The following is a 23,162-nucleotide window of genomic DNA, read 5'->3' as shown; positions in this document are numbered from 1 at the left end:
TCCCTTCACAAAAAACCACACATGTTGCTCTCTGCCTTTAGCAGGCACATGGGCTCCAACTGGCTGCCATTAAGTTTCAGGTTTTAAAACCTGCAAACAAACATACGGTAGAAGTTAAAATTACGCACTGCTGCTAAATTTGCTGTGTATACTGCAAGAGGATGGTCTGAAAAAAACATGTTAACAGTTCAACATTTAAACAAAAATAAACAAACTAATGTAAAAAAAGAGAGAGGGATTATGTTGAGTTTGTATTGTCTATCTGCCATATCTCATTTCTCCTCATTTAACTCTCTGTTCATACTAGGAACACAATCAGCCAAGCCTTTAAGTGAACAGCGTCAGTGAGATAAATTTTGGGACACAAAGTAATGGGAGCTTTTTATTTCTGTTCCAAACAGTAAAGCTGCTGCAGGGTGAGGTGGGAGCAGGCAGCAAAGCCTGGGAGTGTGGAGGGGACTGGCCATTAACTTATCAGTTCCAGGCCTTAGCTTTCTAATTGACAACCTCAGGGCTACTTTCATCACTTGTCGACTTCAAACCCACACTCAATTTTTCCTTTAGATAATGATGCAACTATAACATAACGGTGTTTCTGACATATTGCAGCATGTAGCAGTAGGAAGATTTCCTCAGTAGCTTAGTTTAACAGGAAAGTAAAAAAATGCCAACTGTTAAATGGTTTTCACATCTATCAACTTCTCAAAAAAAAAAAAAGTCAGTAAGAAAACAGATTTTATACTTCCAGTATGCTGAAGTCACTGTTTGGTGCTGACCCAAAGCACCTTCAGTGCTTTAGTATCACTAGAGATTTAACAAAACAAGTGAATGGTGAAGGCAATAAGCCCACAAAACAAGCACTCATGTACAAAGCCTAAACAAAGGAACCCGCAGAACTCAGAAATGTACTACAAGTTAGAGGACTTGAACAATAAATTCCCCAGAAGTGTCATTAAAAAATACATTAATGACATGCCATCTAGAAACCTTATGTTCTTCACAAAAGAAATAGAGAAATAACAGGAATGCTGTCATGGACACATCCCTACAGAGAGCCTGAAAAACCCAACTTGTGTTCCCCACAGAAATCTGAGCAGTGGCTGAAGGCAGCAGAGCCATTTACACAGAGCAAGGTCATCACGTAAGTATATTCACCACATTTGGATCATAAATTTAAAAAATACTAAATTTTGTCCAGTAACAGCACGTCCACAGGCAACAAAGCACCTGGCTCTAACATAAACAGTCACATAACTGCCTTTTAATAGTGGATATAAAGGTTTGAGTCCTGCAGGCTCTGCAAAGGCCTGGGGTCACAATGAGCTCAGTGCAGTGTCTGGGGCCCTGAGCACGTCAATCCAGGCAACAAAAGCAGCGTCAGAAAATGGAATAATACTGATGTGCTTCCAAAGCACAGCCATTCCACTGAGTGATCCATGTGAGGAGGGATGACAGACTGGATACCACACTGCACAGCCAGGTCCTGCTGCAATAAGTGTGCATAAGCAGGCAGGTGTGGAAATAATCAAATTAACAAAGCAAAGACGCTGCAGGCAGACTTGATGTGCAGTCAGCTCTTGCCTCCACTGGCATCTGGGCTCTGACAGTGCAAATGGGCACCCAGGTAACTTCAGTCACAGGATATTAATGTGGCCATGAATAGTTGGCTTATTCTGGCCTGACTGGAAGAGTTCAGCCCCAGCCCTTTAAGGTTACAGATACAGATGCCTCATTCCAGGCAGCAATTGCTACATTTTGGTCATAAACTTTAAAACAATGGCTCCAGCTCTTATTTGAGGATTAACAGGGAAGCAGGTAAGGAAAGCAGTATCTGCTCGGAGAAAAATCACTGGGCTCAGTGTTTCCTTGGCTGCCTTTCAGGCTTTCTAAGTCCATAAAGCTGCAGCATATTGTGAATTTTACAGATTACATTGCCTGTTCAGAGTTGTAACAACGGCATATCACCACACCAACCCCCTTCTAGTGTTGTACGTACTGCTGCTCCTTCTCAAGCAATAAGGAGGCAGGAGATCTCCCTACAAAATGCCTGGCCCATCTCATGGGCAAAGGTCACCAGTTGCAAAATATTATTAAAAAGTCGGGACAGACTTATTTTTTAGCCAAATTAACAGCTCAGCAAAACAGTGGGCTGTCACAGGGAAGACAGTAAGTCCAACAGCTGGGCAGTTCAACTGCTAAGCTTTTTACTGGGATCATTGCCCGGGATGTTTTGAGAAAAGAGAGTTATCAACATAGGAAGTGTGAAAACTCAAGTTATTGCATGAAATATTAAAGGCAGGTGTTTTTCCATTTTTAAAACCAAACCCCACAACCTTTGCAATTTTGCCACTCCAAGTCTGCTACCAGCCGTGCAAACTGGTTCCCTTTCAGGGTTTGGAGCATGGGTTTTACAAGGCAGTTTTGCCTTCCTGCAGGCACTTTGAGCTTATAAATGGCACCTTTCAGTGTCCTGAATTATGAAGGGCAGCTAGTCCCAAATTCTCCTGTCGCTTAATGATCTCACATAAAATGAGGTCCACAAAACTTTTACTACCACTGCAGTTCAAATTTGCAGGTGAAGAACCACCAGGGAAAGGATGTGGACATCTTTTGCTTTCCTAATTTTCCAGGTGCAAGAAAGTTTCCCACTTGGACTTAAACAATTAGTTACTCTCAAAGCGAAGCCTGATCTAAATAAAAAGACTTCAGTATGTTCCCCTGATAAGCACTGAGAAAATCCAAGGGGAAACCACTTGAGAACACCACACAATAGCACCAAATTTAGGTTAAAAATTAGGTTAAAAAGACCCTATCTAAGTATTTATTTTTCATTTATCACAAGTAAGTATATCTGACACTCAAGGTTCAGATAATATTTAATCGAAATATTGACTAGTTCTGCCCTTCTTCTGGTAATAATATCCAGTGTTTGGAAAACATACTGCACCTTATCAGTATGAACAAAAAGTCAAAAGAAAGTCTTTCCAAAAAAAGAAAGGATTTTGTTTGTTACAAATTACTTCTGCATTTATATAAAGATTTAACGATTCATGGCATGCCAAATACAGTGCTAATGAGCTTTGATTTGTGTTTTTCATTTTTGTTAGAATTTTTTTCCTGCTAAAAACAATTACTAGAGGCTATTCAAATGCCACTGCATAAACCAGGAAACCTAGTAAAACTGCAGGCAAAATTGGTATTTTGTTTCAAGTGTGGCTCAGGAGTCCAATTCTCTTGTTGGTGAGCTGCATATTTCAAATAGCACCTACAACTCCTTCAAAAATGGAAGCCAGGTAAGATGCTTTTAAAATAAAACATTTATAACATTTATTAATGAAAAACAAAAATTAAAGGGTGTAAGCTTACCATTTAATTCCTGCCTTCCGAGGATGAACATCTTAGCTTTTCTGCTTTCTTCTCCACTTACCAATGAAAGGTAGATAAATGAGCAGAAATATAAGCACTTAATTCTCAGCACCTCTTAGAGGACACACGTGCCCATAGAAGCTTAAAAACCTTCCTGGGGAGCATTATTAATCTTGCTGCTAACAGCAGAGAATTTTTAAAGCCTATTAAAACACCGTCTAGTCACAGACATGCAAGTCTTGCTTTTTAGTGACCTGGTTTCAAGAAACAAACGAAGTCAGTGGAAATTATGCCAAATTAACTTTCATAATTCAGTTACACAGACCACTGCCCACCTCAACTCCTAACTAGGTAGCAAACAGTGTCTTACAACAAACCTTGCCATCTACCACACAGAGTAATTTGAGTTGGAAGGGACCTTTGAAACTCAGCTAGTCCAACCCCCTGCCAGGGCCATCTACCACTAGATCAACTACTCCACATGTTGATGCTTCAGTCTAATGGAAATCCTACTTTGACCTTGCTTCATCCTTGACCTTGCTCTTCCACCTCTGCCTTTGGGCCTAGGAATATTTTGAGAAATCTGAAAATAATTCCAACTGCCTTTTTCTCAGGGTGTAGCACTCCTGCCTGGCTGCCGCCAAGCTCCTGCCCATTTATGCCACTGCAAGTCAAGCTCTTGGACTTCAGTCTTCCAAGTAACATGTGCATTACTCCAAAGGCTTTCAGATGACTTTTTATCACAATTACTGCCCAGCAGCTGATAAGGCTGAAGTTGATTAATGTAATTAATGTTAATTAATGCCAGGAAATAGAAGTATAGCTGTGATGAGCTAGTCTTGTTATGCCCATATTTAATATTTCCTCTTCTTTCCTTGAAGAGCATTTCACCAACTTAACAAAACCCAAAGAAACAAACACAACCCCCTGACCAACAGGCTGAGTGGATGAAAGATATTCACACTAACTAACCTTGCTCTCCTGTTCACCCCCACAAAAATCCCACTGACAGTATCAAGAGTGGGGAATCAAACCCTTTTATTACCGAGTCCACAGCAGATAAAGCAGCAATTGTGCTTATACAGTACTGGAAGTGTAGCTACAACATAGCGTGACAGCTTGTTAGTGTTGAAAATATATAAGCTCTTTGTAATTGTGCCTTTGGAATGCCATCTGTCTTGAATTAACGTCCACCTGGGATCATGTTTCGATGACCAATATGGACAGATTACTGGAACTTTAAAACCTCGCTTTCTTTGTAATTGACATTTAAACTGTTTGAAGTTTCTCATTAAGTCCTTTTTTACAAATTAGGTGCAGATGTATAAAGCTAAATGTACAGTACTAAGGGAAATTAGGTCACCTGAATGCTCAATAATAAAATGTATCAACTGTTTAAGTGCAATGAGTACATTAAAATTTAGAGATCAACTTTATGCCCCAAATTCTTCAAAGTTTCATCGTTCTCCTTTCATTGCTGCAGAGCCCCTGATGTCAACCATTTTTAATTAAAAAGGCAGAGAGGAAGGCGGGTTTGGCCACACAGCCAATGACAACTGGACAGCCCACAAAGAGCTAGAGAAGGCAGGGCAAGCAGCCACAGAGATGTCCATTTCACAGGAACAGGCAAACCCTGTTTATACAAATGATGCTGGGAGATTTAAAGGGCACAGGGAGACCTGAGAAGTAAATATAGGTCCGACCAGAAAATAAGGGTAAATATATGAAGGAGACTGGTTCAACATTCTGGGGCTAAGTAATCACAAGCTGACCTACAGACCCACTTGCAGTCGAAGTTCTGCAGACCTGCTGTGCTCCTCAGCCTTGTGGGGCGGAAGAAGGAAGTGCATAAAAGGGCAGTGGCTGGAGAAACACCTCCATGCACAGCCTGACTGACAAAATAAGGGCAAATTGAGTATTTCCCCTTTCCAAACAAGGAGGTTCAGAACTCAGGGAGGTGTGAGAAGAGGAGGAGATACACAGGGGTTCATCAGCAGAAATTCTACAAAGCTCTTAGCATCAAAGGGCTTTTACCTGCCAGAATGGCTCTTAAAACAAGAAACTTTGAGTATAGCAGCCCAATCTCCCCAACAGGTATGAAAACTCCAGGGACCTCACTCACCCAGCTTTTATGAGTAGTCAAGAAATACTGCACCAGTGTGTGAAAGCTCAACGATGGAAGGCACTGAGCACCCCCAAGGGAACACACATCCTCCTTTCCCATGCAGGGTTACCGAGCAGGGATGGCATTGGACCTCAAGACGCCATCCCCCACAGCTGGCAGTGTTTAAACTCAACACAATCACACACACAGGTTTGGTGGAAGGTCCATTAACCTTCTCTCCTGGAGAAAGGTCTCCCACTCTAAGTTAGGACACCATCTACATAAAAGGCACAAATTCAAATCCTTTTGGCTTCACAGCTAGCACATTGGTTCTGCAAACGACACCAGGATGTGTACCATGGTTCTCTGCTTGTAAGCATGGAAGTGCAATGGAAGAAGCAGTTTTCTATTAAAAGCTAGTGAACCAGACCAATACTGTCAACCAGATCTCTTTCTGTTTGCTTACACTTAATTTGTGTGCTTAGACTACTCTTAAGTGGAGTGTCTTCAGTACCACTACTTACTACAATGATTTTTAAAAGCTTTTCTCCTCACACTCCCTTATAATCCTGTTCTGGTAAGCTACTATAACCCTTGGCAAAAGAAGTGTAAACTTTTAACTGGGTATGTTTCTGCTGCTTCTGATAAACACCAAAGCAACTCTGCCAAGAAACTGTTCGTGCTCCTGGTTGCAAGATGGGCATCAGGCCCCCACTGGTATCAGAACAGGAGATTCTGGTTTCCTCTTGCACAGGCTCTTTCTCCAGTGCTCATACACATCTTCAGTTCAAGAAGGAACTCAGAAAAAAAACCTGTGTATTCTACAAAGAAATAAAAATTGAACCAGCCATATGTAAGCAAACGTCAACACCTGGGAGAGAATAAAACCTGATTAATATAATACAGCAAGATAATAACATTTTCCAGGAAAGGACAGCCCAATTCATTTGGAAAAGGAATGAGACAGAGGAGTAACTCATTTGCCATGCATATCAAACAAGAAAGGCTTCTAAGGAAGATGTATTTCTACCCAGTTCTGTCTGCTCACGCATTTTACAACTACTGGCTTTCCTCTGGGTACTGAGTTTGCAAAGACAGGTACAGGACCACACAGGACTGTCCAGAACAGCACAAGCTTTAAGCAGAGCAGCTGAGGTGCCAGTGGTGATTAGACAGACACGCTCAGCTTTGCACCCTGTTTCTCATTAGCATTAATTATCCATCATCATACCTCTGCTGCTGCCAGGATGAAAACTGGCTCCGGCAGTAGTTTCACAGTCCTTAATGCCAACTGTGGAGTTGCCAGAGTGCACAACAGGGACCTTATATGGGCCCTATGTCTTTCTGCCAAGGGCAAAGGAGAGCAGAGACCTGGTTGAGCAGAAAGCTGGAGCAGAGTGAACAGGCAATACCTCCTTCACTGTAAGACTTCTCAATGTAACTTTAACCTGACAAAAATGTTTGTGTGAATTTGAAACATCAGAGCTAAGGCTCAGTTTTGTGACATGCTTCACCAGGCCTAGCAGTGATGGCTGATGGAAGGCCCCATTCTACATGTGCTCTGACAGCCAGCCCAGCAATGCTGGTTGCAAGGTAGACTGAGAATCCATCAGGTGCATCCCCAGAGACAGGATCACAGTGCCAGGGACTTGATTAGCAGTGCTCAGGATGTCCCCTCCCTCCCCAATGTGAGCTACTATCAGATTCTCACCTCACTAGCAACACAACAATATTAGTTTAGGTGAACCAAAGTGACCTTGTAGAAAAGCAGACTCCGCACATACGGCCCAACAATTCTGCCAGATAAAGTGTTTTTATCACTAGAAAGTCACACTTTCAAATAATTTTCACCCCGAGGCCATAATCTCAAAAGACACACTTAAAAATGTGTAGAACATAAAATGAGTGATTTTTTTTTGACAGAGGTTGAGGAAAAAAATCCCTCACAGACATAACACTTTATTGATATTCTTGGTCACAGCTCTACAAGCTGAACAGGATCAGCTACTGGTAAGGACCACAATTCATGTCTTTCCATTTAAACACTGCAACAAAGAATAAAACTATTTCACAACTAACAAAGGGGAACCCTTTAATTTGCTAGAACAATTTCAGCTCTCATTGCATTAGCACCCTCCAGTGTCCAATACATGAAAAACAACATCTTTGCTAATCTACCAAGCAGACACAGCCTTGGATCCTGAAACACAAGACACAGGAGTGGTGGGTTCCTGGGAGGGAAGATGGCAATTGATGATGAAAGAAGAAACTCCCAGTGCTAGACATTTTAAATGACACAGGCCCAGACTCTGAGGAAGATCTGACACAGGGTTAGTACTCATCAGGTTCCTTTGTTCCTAGCAGGCAAGCTGGTGTCTGCACCTTTGGCATGACAGGTTCTATGTGCCCACACTGTATATTCCACACTCTGCAGCACTCCACTGAGATGTGGATGCTGCCTTTAACTGATTTAGCACAGGCATGTGGGTATGGATGTGCCTGGAATATGCCATGTAAATGAATACATGTAATAAAACCCTCTCCTACATGGGTGAGGCAGGTTGGCTCGCTGAGGACAAACAGGTGATCGTGCTTACGTGTGCAATGCTCTTCTCTTAGAACATAATCACCAAGCAAAGAGAGAACAACAGAGAAAAACCTGCTCTGGGTACCTGTTTGATAATGACACGAATACTTGGTCCACCTTTTCTGGGCAGCACTGCTTCCCCCCAGCTTCACAGGGGCAGCAGCATGCACATGAGGAGAGGATAGCAGCAGCTGGAAAGGCAGCCACACCACATCAGAGGTACTTGCTGTAATTAGGGTCTCAACCCAACAGCATGGCAGAGAGCTCTGTGGGGCACAAGAAACACAGTCCAGGGCCAGTGGCACCTGCCAATTACTGCTAAAGACCAGGAAGCTGCTAATTAAATCTAATCAACATTTTCATTGATTGCTGACATTTGAAATCATCCCTGTATTTTCTCTCCCAAGTGCACACAGCCCCATGGCTGTCCAGCTCAAAGGTGTGCAAGGACTCCTCATGCCTCATCCTGCTCTGGTCTCTGACTGCTTGGATGCCCAAAATTCTGTGGTCTCTACCTGCCCAGTGGCCTCTTGGGCTCCACAGCAGCACCGATGACAAGGAGCAGGCAAATTCCACCACAGGGAGGACATCACATCTTCTGGGAGTCATTGCAAGGGTGTTGTGATGCTTTGCAGCCATGTCCCAACCCATGGCAGCACCAGCCAAGGAAGCCCCTTCTGAGCCACAGCTGGAAGAGAGCAGCCTCACCATGGGCATGCAGGCAGCCTCCTCTCCCAGCCCTGAACAGGTGCTATGCACACATATCATAAATGTCATCACCCGACTGCCCTTACACTTCTTCTTCCCCCCACAGTATGAATATTCAAAATTCTTCATGACCAGAAACAGCAAGGCACAGCATTTATGATTCTGCACTAATATAGAGGAAAGGGGGTGAAAATAAGGGGGAAAAAAGGCATGTACATGCATGCATCTTCTCCAGAAACTGGCTGTTAAAGTACACTGAAGGAGGTAGGCTGGAAAAGTGACCCTGGGTGCTATGCAGGAGAGTTACTCTGGGCAGGAATGACTGGCATGGACTTCCTGGGCTCTTTACTGCACAGCACAAAGCACTCCAGCTGTCCCTGAGGTTCCCCAAGAACACCAGCATCAATATTGCATGATCACAGTAACATCTACGCTACAGTTTTACAGAGCGCACAGGCTTTTGTCACTCAGCTATGAAATATTTACAGAACCATGGTCTCAGCAGAGAATGTGAGAATTTAAAGCTTTAAATATTGATATTAAAATGAATTAACACTTGATTGCCTTCTTGGTATCAATACTAAAAAAAAAATACGTGCTTTCCTTCTAGCAGTGCTGTTGAAAACCTGCTTTAAATGAGCACAGAGCCATCAGTCACTCCCTCTGGCAGAAGTCACTCTGCCCACCGGGAAGACACAGGCGGAAAGCCGGACATCAAACCTACACACATCTCCAGGAGGAAGGTGTAACGGAGCCTTTGTCTTCCCTGGCACTTGTCACTCGGAGCTGATCCCGCACACTGACCTGTACGGCGATCCTCTACTGAAAGCAGAGCTTTTCCTAGCATCCCGCCCGAAATCCGTGCTATTGCTGGCAGCTATTCACCCACCTGTGGGAAAGCACTGGTGATTTGGGGCCCTGGACAAGCGGGCATACGTTGCCCACATAAGCTTTCCTCAGGGAAGCCGCCTCAGGAGCACGGGCACTCCGCACCCCAGGATTCACAGGGCTCCCAAGGCCCAGGAGTAGGGATGCTGAGGGGGCGTCTGACAGCCCCGCTTCTGCCCACGCCACCTCTAATGCTGGGCCATCGATGGAGCAGGCGACACAGGACACTCTTAAAACAACGGGAAAGCCCAGGGTGTGGATCCAGCCTGCCTTGGCCCCGGTTCCCCTGCGGGAAACGCGCACGGTGGCTCTGAGGAGCCAGCTCGGCCCAAGGCCGGGTAAGACCCAAGGTCATTCTCCAGGCAGGAGCTGCACCAAAGCGGACAACCGGGCAAGGGCCATGTCCTGGTAACCGGAGGAATCACGGAAGAGTTTGAGTCGGAAGGGACCTAAAAGGCCATCTCATTCCAACTCCCCTGCCCTGGGCAGGGACACCGTGCACCAGAGCAGGAACTGGGCTTCCCTTCCCACGCTGCCCAAGCGCCAGCCCCGCCGCCCCGGCCCGGCCGCCCCCCGCACCAACGCGGGATCGGGGGTCGGCTCCCCGGGGCAGGGGAGGAGGCGGCGCCGGGGGTCCCGCCCCGCCCCAGCGCGGCCCGTCACTCACAGCCTCCGCCTCCCCGCGCGCAGCCCGGCCCGCCAGCACTGCCCCGCCGCCATCGCGCCGCCGCCGCCCGCCCCGCGCGCCCATTGGCTGCGCCGGGACGCGCCCCGAGCTCCCATTGGCTGCGCCGGAGGCGCTCGCGGCACGCCCACGCCGCGCGCTCGGTGTGACGTCACGGCGGGGGCGGTGCCGGGTGGCTGCCGCGCTCCCGCTGCCGCGGCCCCTCCGCAGCGTGGGGTGGGTGGGATGCTGCAGCTGCACTGCTCCTAGTGCGAGTGACTGCCGCGAGTGGGAACAGCGGGTGATAAAGAGACAGCGACACAGATCACATAGCAACTAGCGGTGGATGGGGTGGGAAAGAAACAAACTTGAGAAGAAAAGGGTCCGGAAAAGGAAAAAGAGGAGTCTGATTCTATTTTCCATCGCTCCAAACTTTGAGCATATTATATAATTTTCTTTGCTGGATTTATATAATTTTTCTTTGATGCTGGAATGTGCCAGAGCCAGAAAGCATAATCCCAGCAAGCTTCTCCAATATTGTGGATATTTCAGCTTCGCTTCCAAAGGACATGAGCTTGGATCGTATCACTTCTCTATACTGTCATCTCTCATTCCTGCCCTCCCACAACTGCTGAACATGTTGCCCTGGCCATGAGAGAGAGAGATCCCCAAGACACCCATTGCAACAGCTTTTATAAAAATAGGAGACAGATGATGAAACACCCCAAAACGGTGCCCTCATTCCCTGGAAAACCCAGGCTCACATCCACGTAGATTCATTGCAAGTCTTCATGGAAGGGCTTTTTTCTTTCCTAGGGTCATTGAGTTTTGCCATATAACTATGTTCTTTTCCCGACACACAATTGGTTCGTCTTTGTCAAAGAGCTCTGTGGAAATTTTCCAATCTGGCTTAGCATCACTTTAGCACCATTGGGGAAGTGGTGTCAGCAAAGCATGAGTTTCCCCTCCTAGTAAAAATAAAATATTCTGTTTTGCAGGGCTTTGCTGAACCGTGAACGTGACCTGCGCTCAGCTTCCTTCCCTGATGTAATCTTGTGTGCAAGTCATGGGTGATACCACTTGGATGTGGCACACTGCAGTAACAAACATTTCGTTATCACCAGCGTGACAGCGTTAACCCTTCTCAGCACAGGTCCAGTGAACTGTGTGTGGCAGATTGTTCCTTCTCCCTCCTGGCACTGATGCCTCCTTCCCTTTGCTCTCTCCTCCTCCCAGTCTTACCTCCCTGGTGAACTTCCTCATGAAAGATGATATTGCACGAGGTGGGGGAGGAGAACCTTGGACTTGTCTCCTGCTCCTCTGTTATTTCTGTAGGGAGAGATTTTCCTTCCTGGCACATCTCTTGTCTTTTCTCCTTCCAGCTCCAGGACTCCCAGGTGTACAAAATGCTCTCCCTCCTCACTTTCGCTAATGAGGATGGCCTGTAGTAGGGGAAAAATGAGATGTGTGGCACCTGATAGACCCTTTTGGCTGTTGTTTCTCTATGGCAGAAGAGGGAGAGGGAGAGGGAGAGGGAGAGGGAGAGGGAGAGGGAGAGGGAGAGGGAGAGGGAGAGGGAGAGGGAGAGGGAGAGGGAGAGGGAGAGGGAGAGGGAGAGGGAGAGGGAGAGGGAGAGGGAGAGGGAGAGGAGATTATGTGAGCAGAGGTACAGCCAGACCAGGCAGAACTCCTGAAATGCACATCATAGAACCATAGAATATCCTCAGTTGGAAGGATCATCAAAGTCCAGCTCCTGGCCCTGCACAGCACCATTCCCAAGAGTCACACCATGCGCCTGACAGCATCATCCAAGCGCTTCTTGAACTCTGCCAGTCTGGTGCTGTGACCACTGCCCTGGGGAGCCTGTTCCAGTGCCCCAACAGCCCCTAGGTGAAAAACCTTTTCCTAATATCCAACCTAAACCTCCCCTGACACAACTTCATGCCTTTCCCTCAGGTCCTGTCACTGGTCACCAGAGACAAGAGAAGAATCTTCCTTGCAGCAACAGCATTTAGTGGAACAACATCAGAAGGAGGCAGGACACTGCTGACACGAGCAGCTTTCAGGTTTTGTCAGAAGTCCAAATAACCTTTCTTCAGCATTAGTAGTTGAGTGTAGGTTTTGTATCACCCAGTGCTGGAAAACCTGGAATATCCTGGCCTGTTGCATCCCTTTGACTTGTAAATGATCATGGGAATACAGGGACATTAATTAAATTTCATTATCATCTTTTCCCTTCCATAGTCTGGAAAAATACTGTTCATCTGTCTCATCCTTTTCAAATGGGAAGCCTTTTAAAGATGCTAAGTTTTCACTTAATTGGATTAAGCCAATGTAACATTTTCCAGGATGCTCAGAAGCTATTTATGAGCCTAACTCTCACTGGCATCCTCAAGAGCTAGGCACGAGGTACTTTTGAGGATGTGAGTCCTACAGCAGCAGTATGGTTGGGGCTAAGACCCCTGGAGCTGTGTGTACACGAAGAATATGTGCAGAAAAGGGTTGCTTAGCTCATCTGGGGCTGGTCATCAGAATTATGATACTTCTGTGGGTGTACTTATTGGGTTTTGTGTCTCCTTGCAGTATCTCATCTGCACAAATGTTTCAGCTCAATGTGAGATAACTGCACACAAATTAATCAGAGAGAGGGATCCTGCAATTTCTCAGATAAAAAATAAATTATGAAGGTCAAATGACTCATGGACTGTGCTGGTGAAAATCATTTAGCAACTATAATGGATCGGGAAAAATATTCTAAAAAAAGATAACTACCTACCAGTTTTTCTTCTCTTATCTCAATAAAGCATCACACCAAACACAGTGTACATTTCATGTACAGTATTTTTTCAATTGCTGGATTTCAAACATCTTTCTTGTAACCTTGGTCTAGTATCTTCTGAGATGTTGAACAAATAAGGTTGCTACAAAACCAAATATTTTGGCAGGATATTAGTATTTTCTAATTCAATGATGATCTCTTAATCTTACGATAGTGACTAAAATATTTTTGAGTGAGAAAGGGAAAAAAAAGCAGTGTACTACTACAGTACTGTAGAACTTTTAATAAATCAATAATTTTTTATTGGAATCTCCTTAGAAAAAAAGAGCTGTGCTGCTGCCTGAAGCTATTGCATGTCACTGTCCTCTTGACACTCATTTACTTTGATTTTCAAGAGAGAAATGAGCATCGTAACAGCCAATGCATGTTGTGCCTTCCTCTTTGTGTTTGTGTGAACACAATAGGATGTCCTCCTCAGTTCATTGTGCAAGAATGGGAAAAAAATAACTGTGGGCACCAATCTCGCTGAGGCTCCCGTGCCTCTTTCCGACAGGCACTCGTTTTTGTTGGCCAGCAGTGTAACAGAGCCCCTGTGGTGAATGTGCTGCTTTGGACCTGAACTCCTACCTGCCCAAGTGTTTGCTGCCTCCTGGCTTGGAGACCACAGATCACCCAGGGAGCTCTCTCCTGTGGTGCCTCCTGTGCCACTAGACAGCTCACAGCACTCCCTCATGTTACACGTCTCCTCCCGCAGGATGAGAGCCAAAGGAGGAATTGTGTTTTCAAGCAACAAAAATTCTGAGAACTTCCCCCAAAATTGTGTAGTTATACCACTAGAAATAAGCCAGCGTTTTCTGGATGAAAAACTAATTGTCCAGTGTCTATTCATTGCACCTTTATGTTCAATGGACTTGCAGTGAGTGTCATATCCCAGTTGCGCCAAGTGTTTTAATCCACCATAAATCCCTGTAGAGTACATCATCTGGAGCATTAGTGGGATGGACCTAGGTGAAAATGGATTGAATAGCCCTGGTATGTTGAGACAGGATCATTCTGTCAAGAAAAGCTTTCTCTGTGGTCTTGAAGGGCCCAAAACTTCCCTTTCTCAACTACCTCAAAAGCTCCACTCAGGCAGCTGCTTCCTCCACTTGGAAAGGGCAGAGAGGCCCTGCTACCATCATCCTATTGAACCTGGGCAAATCCACAGCTTTATACTCTTGTATTCTCTCCAGATCTCAGGAAAGGTAAATAGCCCTGCTTACCTGGGATGCTCTCCAGAGGTTGCTTGTCCAAGTCTGGTTCTCCACCTTTGAAACCAAACTCTTCCCCTCCCCAGTAAGCTGGGGATACTGGTAAGCATCAACAGATAGAAAAAGGAAGTCAAAAAAGGCAGAAACATCTAGAAAAAACAAAGGGCCAGTAGCTGAGGTGAAGCTGCAGGGAATATAAACTATTAGAACAGGTCCAGCCATAAATTGAAGAGAATGCTTGATAAGAGATCTGAAGAATTCCTGTTTCCAGACATCAAAAGGATGTTGCAGTGAAGTCATTGCCATACAATTCAGATGCTGTTATGCACTTTGCAATTTTGGGAGGAGATTATTGAAAAGTGGCTCCATGGATTCACTGGAATTCAGAAAAGTCAAAATATTTTCATGCTGGGAAGCAGAACATACCCCATGTGCTCTACACACCGGCTGGGAAAGATTAGAAGGAAGAGACGGTGGGGAAACGGGAAACAACTGGGAAACGAGTTTGTAAAAGGCTTTGGAGAGATGTGCTTGCCAGTTCTCCAGGTGGGAGCAGATCTGTAACAAAGAGGCGTGGTTTCTGCAATGGGTTTCTTACAAGCTGGCAACAACAACTCCTGCTCCAGTAGGAGTTCCCTGACTGCAGGCAGAGCTTGGGGAGAATAACCTTAAACACATATTGATGTTGCTAGGTGAAGGGGGTGGTGGGGACACTCCTCTCCTTTACATGGTGCTGGAGAACCTCTGCTGCAGGCACAGGGGTTTGACTTAAGTGAAGCGGCGACGCTGGAGTTCAGAAGCAGGAATATAATGGATCAGGGGGCTATCTGGAGCAAGTTTATTTAAAAAAGAGTAAAGAGCATCATGATGAGTTTCCTACATGAAATACTGGAAAATTGTGAGAGGAAATGAGGATGCTAGGAGAAAATTATGATGCACATGTAGAGAAGGAGTGGGCCAAGAAAGCACACCGTCCTTCTTAACATTGTTATTTTGACAGATTTCAAAACTCAAAACATTCCGTGTATTTTCTAGTTGATTATTTGCAAGTGCTTGTTAGTAATTATGTGATCACTTTTATTTCAAAGTCTTGTCTCCCTATAGATTTGATAATGTTTTCACCTTTCTGGAGATTCATTAAACTCGCTTTCCTGCAGGATGCTTTGAAAGCCAGGAGATAATCTGCAGACTTGTTGACACCATAATTCTATGATGGCTTGTGTGCCATTAAAATAGATAACAGAGATATTCATCTATAGAACCTGAACTCAATACATTGTGTCAGTATACAGTATAGATCCCTTAATCCATAGACTATTATTAAAATAGTGGATTAAGGAGTTGTTTGGGATCAGAGAATGCTGTATGTGTAACAAAACAGTTTAGCTGAGATTAGTATTTATTAGTCAATGCAAAATTTGATTGAAGGATTCATAGGTGCTTATAATATCACAGTTTTTGTTTTATCACTAAATTACTGACTTTTTGCTATACAAGCTCTTGTTAAGACCTGAGAATTAATCACTGTATATGAAAACAATAAAAACTGAGTAACTAACATAAATCTAATTAAAATACTTTAGCCTCATACAAATATAAAATATGGTATTTGGATGCTTAAAACGCATTGTATAAGAACGGGGAAAGGACATTCGGAGTTCAAAAAAAAAAAAAACTAACTTGTAAATTAAAAAAATTAAAAACAGTTCACAAACTGTTATACAGATCAGTATCAATCTAATCTAAGACAAAGTGAACTGGAAAACAGAAGTATTTTTTCCATACAATCTTCTTCTGTTGACAGTCTTGCTGGAATTGTCAGAAGGAGGAGTTTGATTTAGCTGTATGGTGAAGTTGACCTGAGTAAGATAGTGGCAGTTTTAAACTTGTCTTTAATGCAGCAGAAGCTTGTCAACAAGCCTTTTCAGTGACATCTCCATGTGAGCATGGCAAGCAGATGATTTGAGGATTACCAGGGTGCTGGACAGGTCAATCAGCATCTTAAAAATCTCTTCCATAAAGGATCAAATCTGCAGCCAGGAGCTGTTTACAGGCTGAAGGGGGAGGGAAGTGGGTGTGTCTAAATGCAGAGACCCTCGTGTTCGTTTGTCTGTGCGTGTACATGAGTGCTGTCTCTAAAACTTGCTCTGTGTAAGAGAAAGCTGAACGCTGCTTGACACTCACTTTCAAGCAAACTATGAGGCAAAATAAAATTTCAGTTGTGAGGTGCTAACATGTAAAGAAAACATTTGTGTGTAGAAATCATGTAGAAATGAAGTAGAACAGAGCCATTTTTTTGGCCCAAGGTGGAACATGCTTATACTAAATTTCAGTTATCATGCAAGACATATTAAAAACATTGTTTCTAATCCCAGTTTTAGCTGTGGATCTTTTTTTTATTTTTTCAGTCCTGTTGCTGCTAGTCCAGGTCCCTGTTATACTTTACAGAAGAGCCTCAATATTTCTGAATGGAGGTCCAGACACTTCCATATCAAGCAGATTAAACTCCTGTGAGCGTGCCTGTGCTGGAGATTTCTCTTCCATAGACTATCCGACAGCTGAACGTCTCTGTTAGTTTTCAGGTCCACTTCCTACATCTGCACAGCCCCTGGGCACATGATGCTGTGGTTTGTAAGGAGGTTATGAAACCCCAAGCTGAAGGGCACAGCAAATGGAGGCAGCGCAAGGCGTTGCTTTGGCAGCAAGTGTGACTGTGGCACTTGAGGCTCGTGCCCAGGGTCGTGCAGCAGGACTGGGAACCTGCATATCCTAAAAAGCATCACATGAATCAAAATGAAAGAAAAGAGAGACCTATGGCAGCTTTTCAGTGCATCTTCAAAAGAGTACTTGTGCCCAAAGAACTGGGGAATCAGCCCTGGGAAACTGAAGGAGAAAATATGTAGAAAAAAGCTGGTGAGCTTTATTTACCTACACAGCTCTCCATGAGGCAACATTTAAAGAATGTCCAATTTCTATCTAATTCTAAACTAAAGGTTTGTACAACATAGCCTTTACTTCTCCTTAGTTAAAAAGTCTTTTATAACTTAGCTCTGTAGTACTAGCAATTTAGATTTGGTTGCTGCTGGCTGAGGAGGTTATGTTCCACTATAAGAAAAGACAGAAGGATCAAAGAAACATTTAAAGAAGTCACAGAGAACTTGAAACCTACCACTTGGACTGACTTTACATAATTTTTAAACATTTCTGAGCATTTACCTACATAAATGATTATACATAGTACATTATCCTTTAATGCCAAAAGGTAAAAAAAGCAGGAAAAAGAAAACCAGGAAATAGAGCTTTCACTGATTTCCAGTAAGATTTTCTCAACCAGTAAATTTGCTGAGAACAAGAAGGTAAGAATACATGTTCTGTCATGTCAGAAGGAAGTGGATCTCAAAATAAAATAGTTTTCCAAAGACCATTATACATCCAAAGGGTGGTGCTTCACACTTCTTCAATAAGGTAACATTCTCATTTTTATAAAGAGAAAAAAAAAGGATTTGGTAAGTGAGATTAGCTTTTGTGAATGTTTTCGATGTGTGAAACATCAAGTGAAATGATTTTGTTTTCCTCAAATAAACCAGGTACCAGAGCATACCAGCAAAAAGCAGGATCTCTTAATCAGATGAATAGTGGGACAATTTGTTACACTCTATCCTTAAGCACAGACACTTAGTGCTGGCAGCAGAACTCCTTCAGGATTCTTACAGGCACTCAGGAGGGCTCAGGCCACTGAGAAAAGCTGAAATCCCTTGCAAATTTACAGAAGCACCTTGCCTTCCATGTTCTGTCTCAGGTAGAAGTTTAGTGACTAAATTTGCCTTTCCCCTTTGCATAGGTTCAAATTGTAGGGTTTTGTGTTTATTTCATTGGGTAGAGTTTCCAGGTAGCTCCTTCACTGACTGTGCCAGTGCTCCATGCCACAATCAAGCTGGGAGCTCTCTGTAGCTCTCCATGTGGATAAGGCAGGTGTAATTTAGTGCTGGTCCCAGATCCTGAACAGAAGTATCTGCTGACTTTGTCATCCACATTTATCCCATCAGGAACACAGAGCCCCTACATCTCAGTAGCCTCACAGTGATTGAAATTACAGAAGTACCTTGGAAATACTATTTCCATTTAATCTCTATTTAAATTGATTCCAGCTTTGGGACTGACATGGTGTAAAAAGTAGTTGTTGTCAATGATTTTAATGACAAATATTTTCTGCCATCAAGTAGAGCAGAATCATCAATTGTTACAGATATTGCCATATGGCTTTCACGTGGCAGGAAATACATCTCTGACAACTTGGGCTACCTTTAGACCAGTCAAGAACTGAAAAAATTCCCACCTTAGGGCCCAGACCTAAAACTTGGAGAGCCACCTGACATTTAAATGCAAGTAAAGGAGTGCAAGCAGATGCATAAATGTGCTACTTCTTGTATCTGACACATTTTTTTCCGGCAAAAAGCGAATTGTGCTTTTTAGCAAAGCAATACAGAGATCAGTCCAGGTAGATTTGCAGCAGTTGTGGTCCTAAATGGCTTACTGTGACCTGCAGGACCTCCTGAGCTGCCTGGTGGGTGACTTGAGAGAAGGGATGGTATGAATGCTCCCCAAGGTGTTCAGTTGGATTCCACTGGTTTAAGTAGGAGATCTTGGCTACCCAAGCATATTTGAAATGAAGCGAGCTCAGGGTGGTCAGATAAATGTTTCAGCCTGCAGTTCTGACTGGAATGTAGTCTCTGATCTACCATGTTTGGGAGCAAAACCCCCCAGTCTAGCCTCACAGGACACAGCCACAACTGGACAAGGACCCAATTTCAGATTCTGGTGAAACAATATTTAACAAAATGGTTAAATATTCTCAAAGGGTGAATATTTACCTATATACCTATTGGACTAAAAAACTGGGTCGACACATTTGTATTCCTCCCTGTACTAATGATCCAAGTAACTATAAAAGAACTTGGCTAACAAAACGTACTACACTCACAGAATAAGCCCACAGGCCAGTTATGCTTGACAAAAATACTTTTGACAAGGAGGTGTAATTCATTGTTTAGAATCACTGAAATGTATTTTATAACTGTTATTCTCTGGCATTCACCCCAAAGGAGAAGCTGTGCTGCTTATCCAGCTGCTGAAGGTATAAGGCATCCACTACAGATACAAAAGAAGTAAAAAATTTTGTCAGTTTTTAAAATATGTCTGTATCACACAGGAATTCCCTACATTTATGTCACATTAGCTTAATGTTTCCTATCTATATTTTTAGTTTCACTTTCCAAATTTCAATCCATTCAAATAACTTCATCTCAGACCTTGTTTTTTTCTTCAAAAACTCACTGCCATATGGACGAAACATTAAAATTATTGGATCCAAAGTAAAAACAAAAGCAGCTTAGTGTTAGTGCAAGAGGCTTAAATCAAGACAATTAAACCTAAGTTAAACTGAAAGTAAAAATGACAAATAATTTTGGCCAGATGAAGACCACACACCAAAGTCATTGTCGTGCATGGTGGAAGTACAGTCTTCAGAAAAAGACCGTCATCTTCAGAAATAGTGAAATAAACTTCCAAGAGAAATCTGTGCTCTAAGCAGACAAGAAAAACCTCTAGCAGGGGTAATTTGAGAAGGGGCTGCCTTCCAGAGTTTCACCAGGGGATCACTCACTGCCACGCGACCAAATGATTGCCTCCCATTTTGGGCAGAAGGTCATGTGGTGTTTTCAGCACGGACAGGACCCAGGATAATCCTTCTGCAGCCCAGCTTTCCTCTCCTGTTTGTTATTTTAATGCTGTGCCTTGTACTTAATGCTGCTGTGAGTGACAGCTACTATGACAGCTGCCTGTGTATCTCCCAGATAACGACGGCTGGCCTCATTAACCATTGTGGCGTTGGGGTATTTAAAAGTAGCCTTCAGTTGTTCAGTTGTAAACAGAATAGCTGAAAACAAGACTGCTACACTTGCTGACCACAGTACGAATTCAGTCTTTTCCATGTATAAAAATCTTGTCAGTGTTCATTGTCAGGAATAAACCTGGCCCCTCAGAAATGCCACATTTTAGATATTTAATTTGTAATATTACCAATTTGCTGATGCCAATCTGTGATCTTCTACCACAGCCTTCCATGCTGCTTCCCAAAGACCACTAGGTGTTAATTGCTGAGACAGACCTGCAGGTTCTAACTGAAATTTTTTTCAGGAGTTCCTGTGACAACAGGGAGGAGGAAAAAAAGCCCAGCAAACACCTGACCAATTTATTGAGCTGCCAGGGCAGCCAGTGAGATGATGGAATAAACAGTCCAAAGTTATAATGAAAGCAGGGAGTAATAATTATTGCTTTCTAATTTCTTAGCCCTATCCAATCTCTTTTACTCCAGCTGTGGATGTTGCCACTGCTAGCAAGACATGGAGGTAAATACCTGCTGAATTGTTTGAAAACAAGGTATTGGCACTATTGAACTTGAGAAGCTGGCATGTGACATTCTGCCCATCTCACTGCCCAGGCTGGACAGCCTCTCAGGACACCCTGTGGGCCCTTGTCTGAAGCAGCCTTTGGTAGTGAACTTAGAAAAACTGTTTGAAGGTATCAGAATTGGTTCTTGAGTAAACACAATTAATCTTTATAAAGCAAGGCTTTAAAAATACAGTGAATTCTAGAGGGCCCTTGCTAGCAGCATGCCCATACTACATGCAGGAGACACAATGTTAGCACTGAGAAATTATTTGTGTAATTACTGTTATTGTTCTTTGCCAAGATTTTTGGCAGTGCACTTCCAGAAACTTAGGAGCATGCCTATTTAAAGATCTAATGCTAAAACCCTCCAGCAGACTGCTTTGGTCAAACCTTTCTATGAACCCTCTGCTCCTGCACCCTGTACTTGCTGTGGCCAGCAGGCAATGCTCAAATACCTCGGAGGAAAGGGAGAACTTCGACTGCATTTTCATTGGAAGTCCTGGAATCCTGGCAAGTGGCAAGAATGTGCCATCACCCAAACCTGACAGGCTTCATTTGTAATCTTCTGGCTTATCTGATTTACAAGCAGTTAACTACTCTCATCTCATCAACAGCAAGTTCCAGATGTTTCACATAAGAAGAAACAGTACATGATGGCAGCTGTAATCAACTGATAAATTACTGGTAAGTATCAGTAGTCTCTGAAGATTTGTGCTTTAATCTGAAGTATCACTTGTGTAGGCACATGTACCTGAAGTCATTCTAGAAGACAGCAGCAGTACTTCTTGAGTCTGTTGAGGAATATATATTTAGGGAGATATGGAAATAGATCGCTAGTGTCTGACATAAAGAGCAGGGTACTGAGAATAAAAAAATTAAATCAGAGGTGAATTGTAGGAAGCAGCATATCTGGGACAAGATAAGAACATCTCTGCACAAGTAATCTCCCTCCCTTTTAAGGAAATACATAGTTGTGATGGGCTGTTGGAGCTGGAGATACAGCTGCCCCCAGAAATGAAGGTGGTGTCCAAACTGGTCAAGATGCCCAAACAGAAATAGGATGGCCTGTAACTTCTCAGCAAAAACTCATGGACATGTATCCCACACCAACTAAGCTTACTAAAGTTCTAGATCAATTCCTGGAGCAGGAACACTAAACCAAACACTGTGCTAAACCAAACACTACAGTAACACTCACTTAAAAGGAAAAAAACCAACAAAACACCCCAACAAAACAAAACAAAACAAAACAAAAAAAAAAAAAAAAAAAACAAAAAAAAAAAAACCAAAAAAAAAAACAAAAAAAAACAACAAAAACAAAAAAAAAAACAAAACAAAAAAAAAAAAACCAAAACAAAACAAAAAAAAAACAAAAACAAAAAAAACCAAAAAAAAACACCAAAAAAACAACAACAAAAAAAAACCAAAAAACCAAAACAACAACAACAAAAAAAACCCCACAAGCTACCCCCCAAAAAAAATAACAAAAAGGGGGAAAAAGTATCTTGGACTATTCTACCACTCTGTGATTCTATGCTCAGTGCTGTGCTTTATCAGCCACTATCAAATATAAAAACATCCACAGCTCTTAAGGATTTACCATACTTCCATTACAAAATTTCATGTAAATTACTTCTTACCTGTGAAACTCAGGATCTTGATCAGCTAAGTAATAGTTCAGTGAGAAACCTCCGTTTTGACTTACTCTGCACCAGCCATGTCATCAGAACCAGCTGCAGCAGCCCCTCCCCAGCATTTTCATAAAGCTTTGCAGAAAAATTTGGCCACAATTTCACTCCACTGACCCAAGTCAAATAAAGTAAAACCACTCCCTTTCAAGGTCTCTCACTTCTTCCCTACCTTGCCTGAAATACAGATGTTGTCCAGCCTACTTAGATTGGTATTTTTGCCTTTACCAGTATTAGCAAAACATTTCACATCCACATTTCACCTTTTTGATTTGTACATCAGGTCAAACATGACTTGGTTGATGCCTTGTAGCCCTTCAAAACAGATATTCAGATCAGTATAACTGAGCACCTCAGGTGCCTGCCAGAATTTTGTCCTGTTTCACCTTGTCCTCGCTTCCAGACTTTTCCTAAAGTCATTTCTCTGCCTGAAAATGGCACAAAAAGCATCAGGAGACTATGACTGGTTCACAGTCAACTGATATTTATGATACAAGATCCAGCCAAGCAGCTGAGGGCACATAAAACTACATGACTGCAGAAATCTGAGGACTCTTGTGGGTGTTCAAACACAGCCAAGCTCTTGAATAAGAAGGGAAGCTACAGACTAAAGATGGCCAGATGAGCTTGCCCTGAGTGACAGCTTGCCATAAAGCTTCTGGAGAAAGAAAATCAGGA

The 23,162-nt window shown here is 43.2% G+C and overlaps 1 protein-coding gene across 4 annotated transcripts in view; it reads right to left on the bottom strand.

Annotated features, from left to right (window-relative positions):
- The window catches only part of CLYBL (citramalyl-CoA lyase), a 162,590-nt gene extending 152,205 nt beyond the window's left edge, over nucleotides 1-10,385 (bottom strand). For 2 of the 4 annotated variants that reach the window (XM_056496112.1, XM_056496122.1), the window contains exon 1: nucleotides 10,321-10,385. In XM_056496112.1, coding sequence (XP_056352087.1) covers nucleotides 10,321-10,373 — 53 coding nt within the window. In that variant the 5' untranslated portion in view covers nucleotides 10,374-10,385. The remainder of the gene's footprint in view (nucleotides 1-10,320) is intronic. The other 2 variants (XM_056496135.1, XM_056496129.1) reach the window with 1 other exon arrangement.
- Nucleotides 10,386-23,162: the final 12,777 nt, after the last annotated feature.

Source organism: Oenanthe melanoleuca, chromosome 1 (assembly GCF_029582105.1).
Source record: "Oenanthe melanoleuca isolate GR-GAL-2019-014 chromosome 1, OMel1.0, whole genome shotgun sequence".
Taxonomy (NCBI): domain Eukaryota; kingdom Metazoa; phylum Chordata; class Aves; order Passeriformes; family Muscicapidae; genus Oenanthe; species Oenanthe melanoleuca.
Note: the sequence above shows the minus strand (reverse complement) of the source record. Positions and strands in the feature narration are given on the sequence as shown.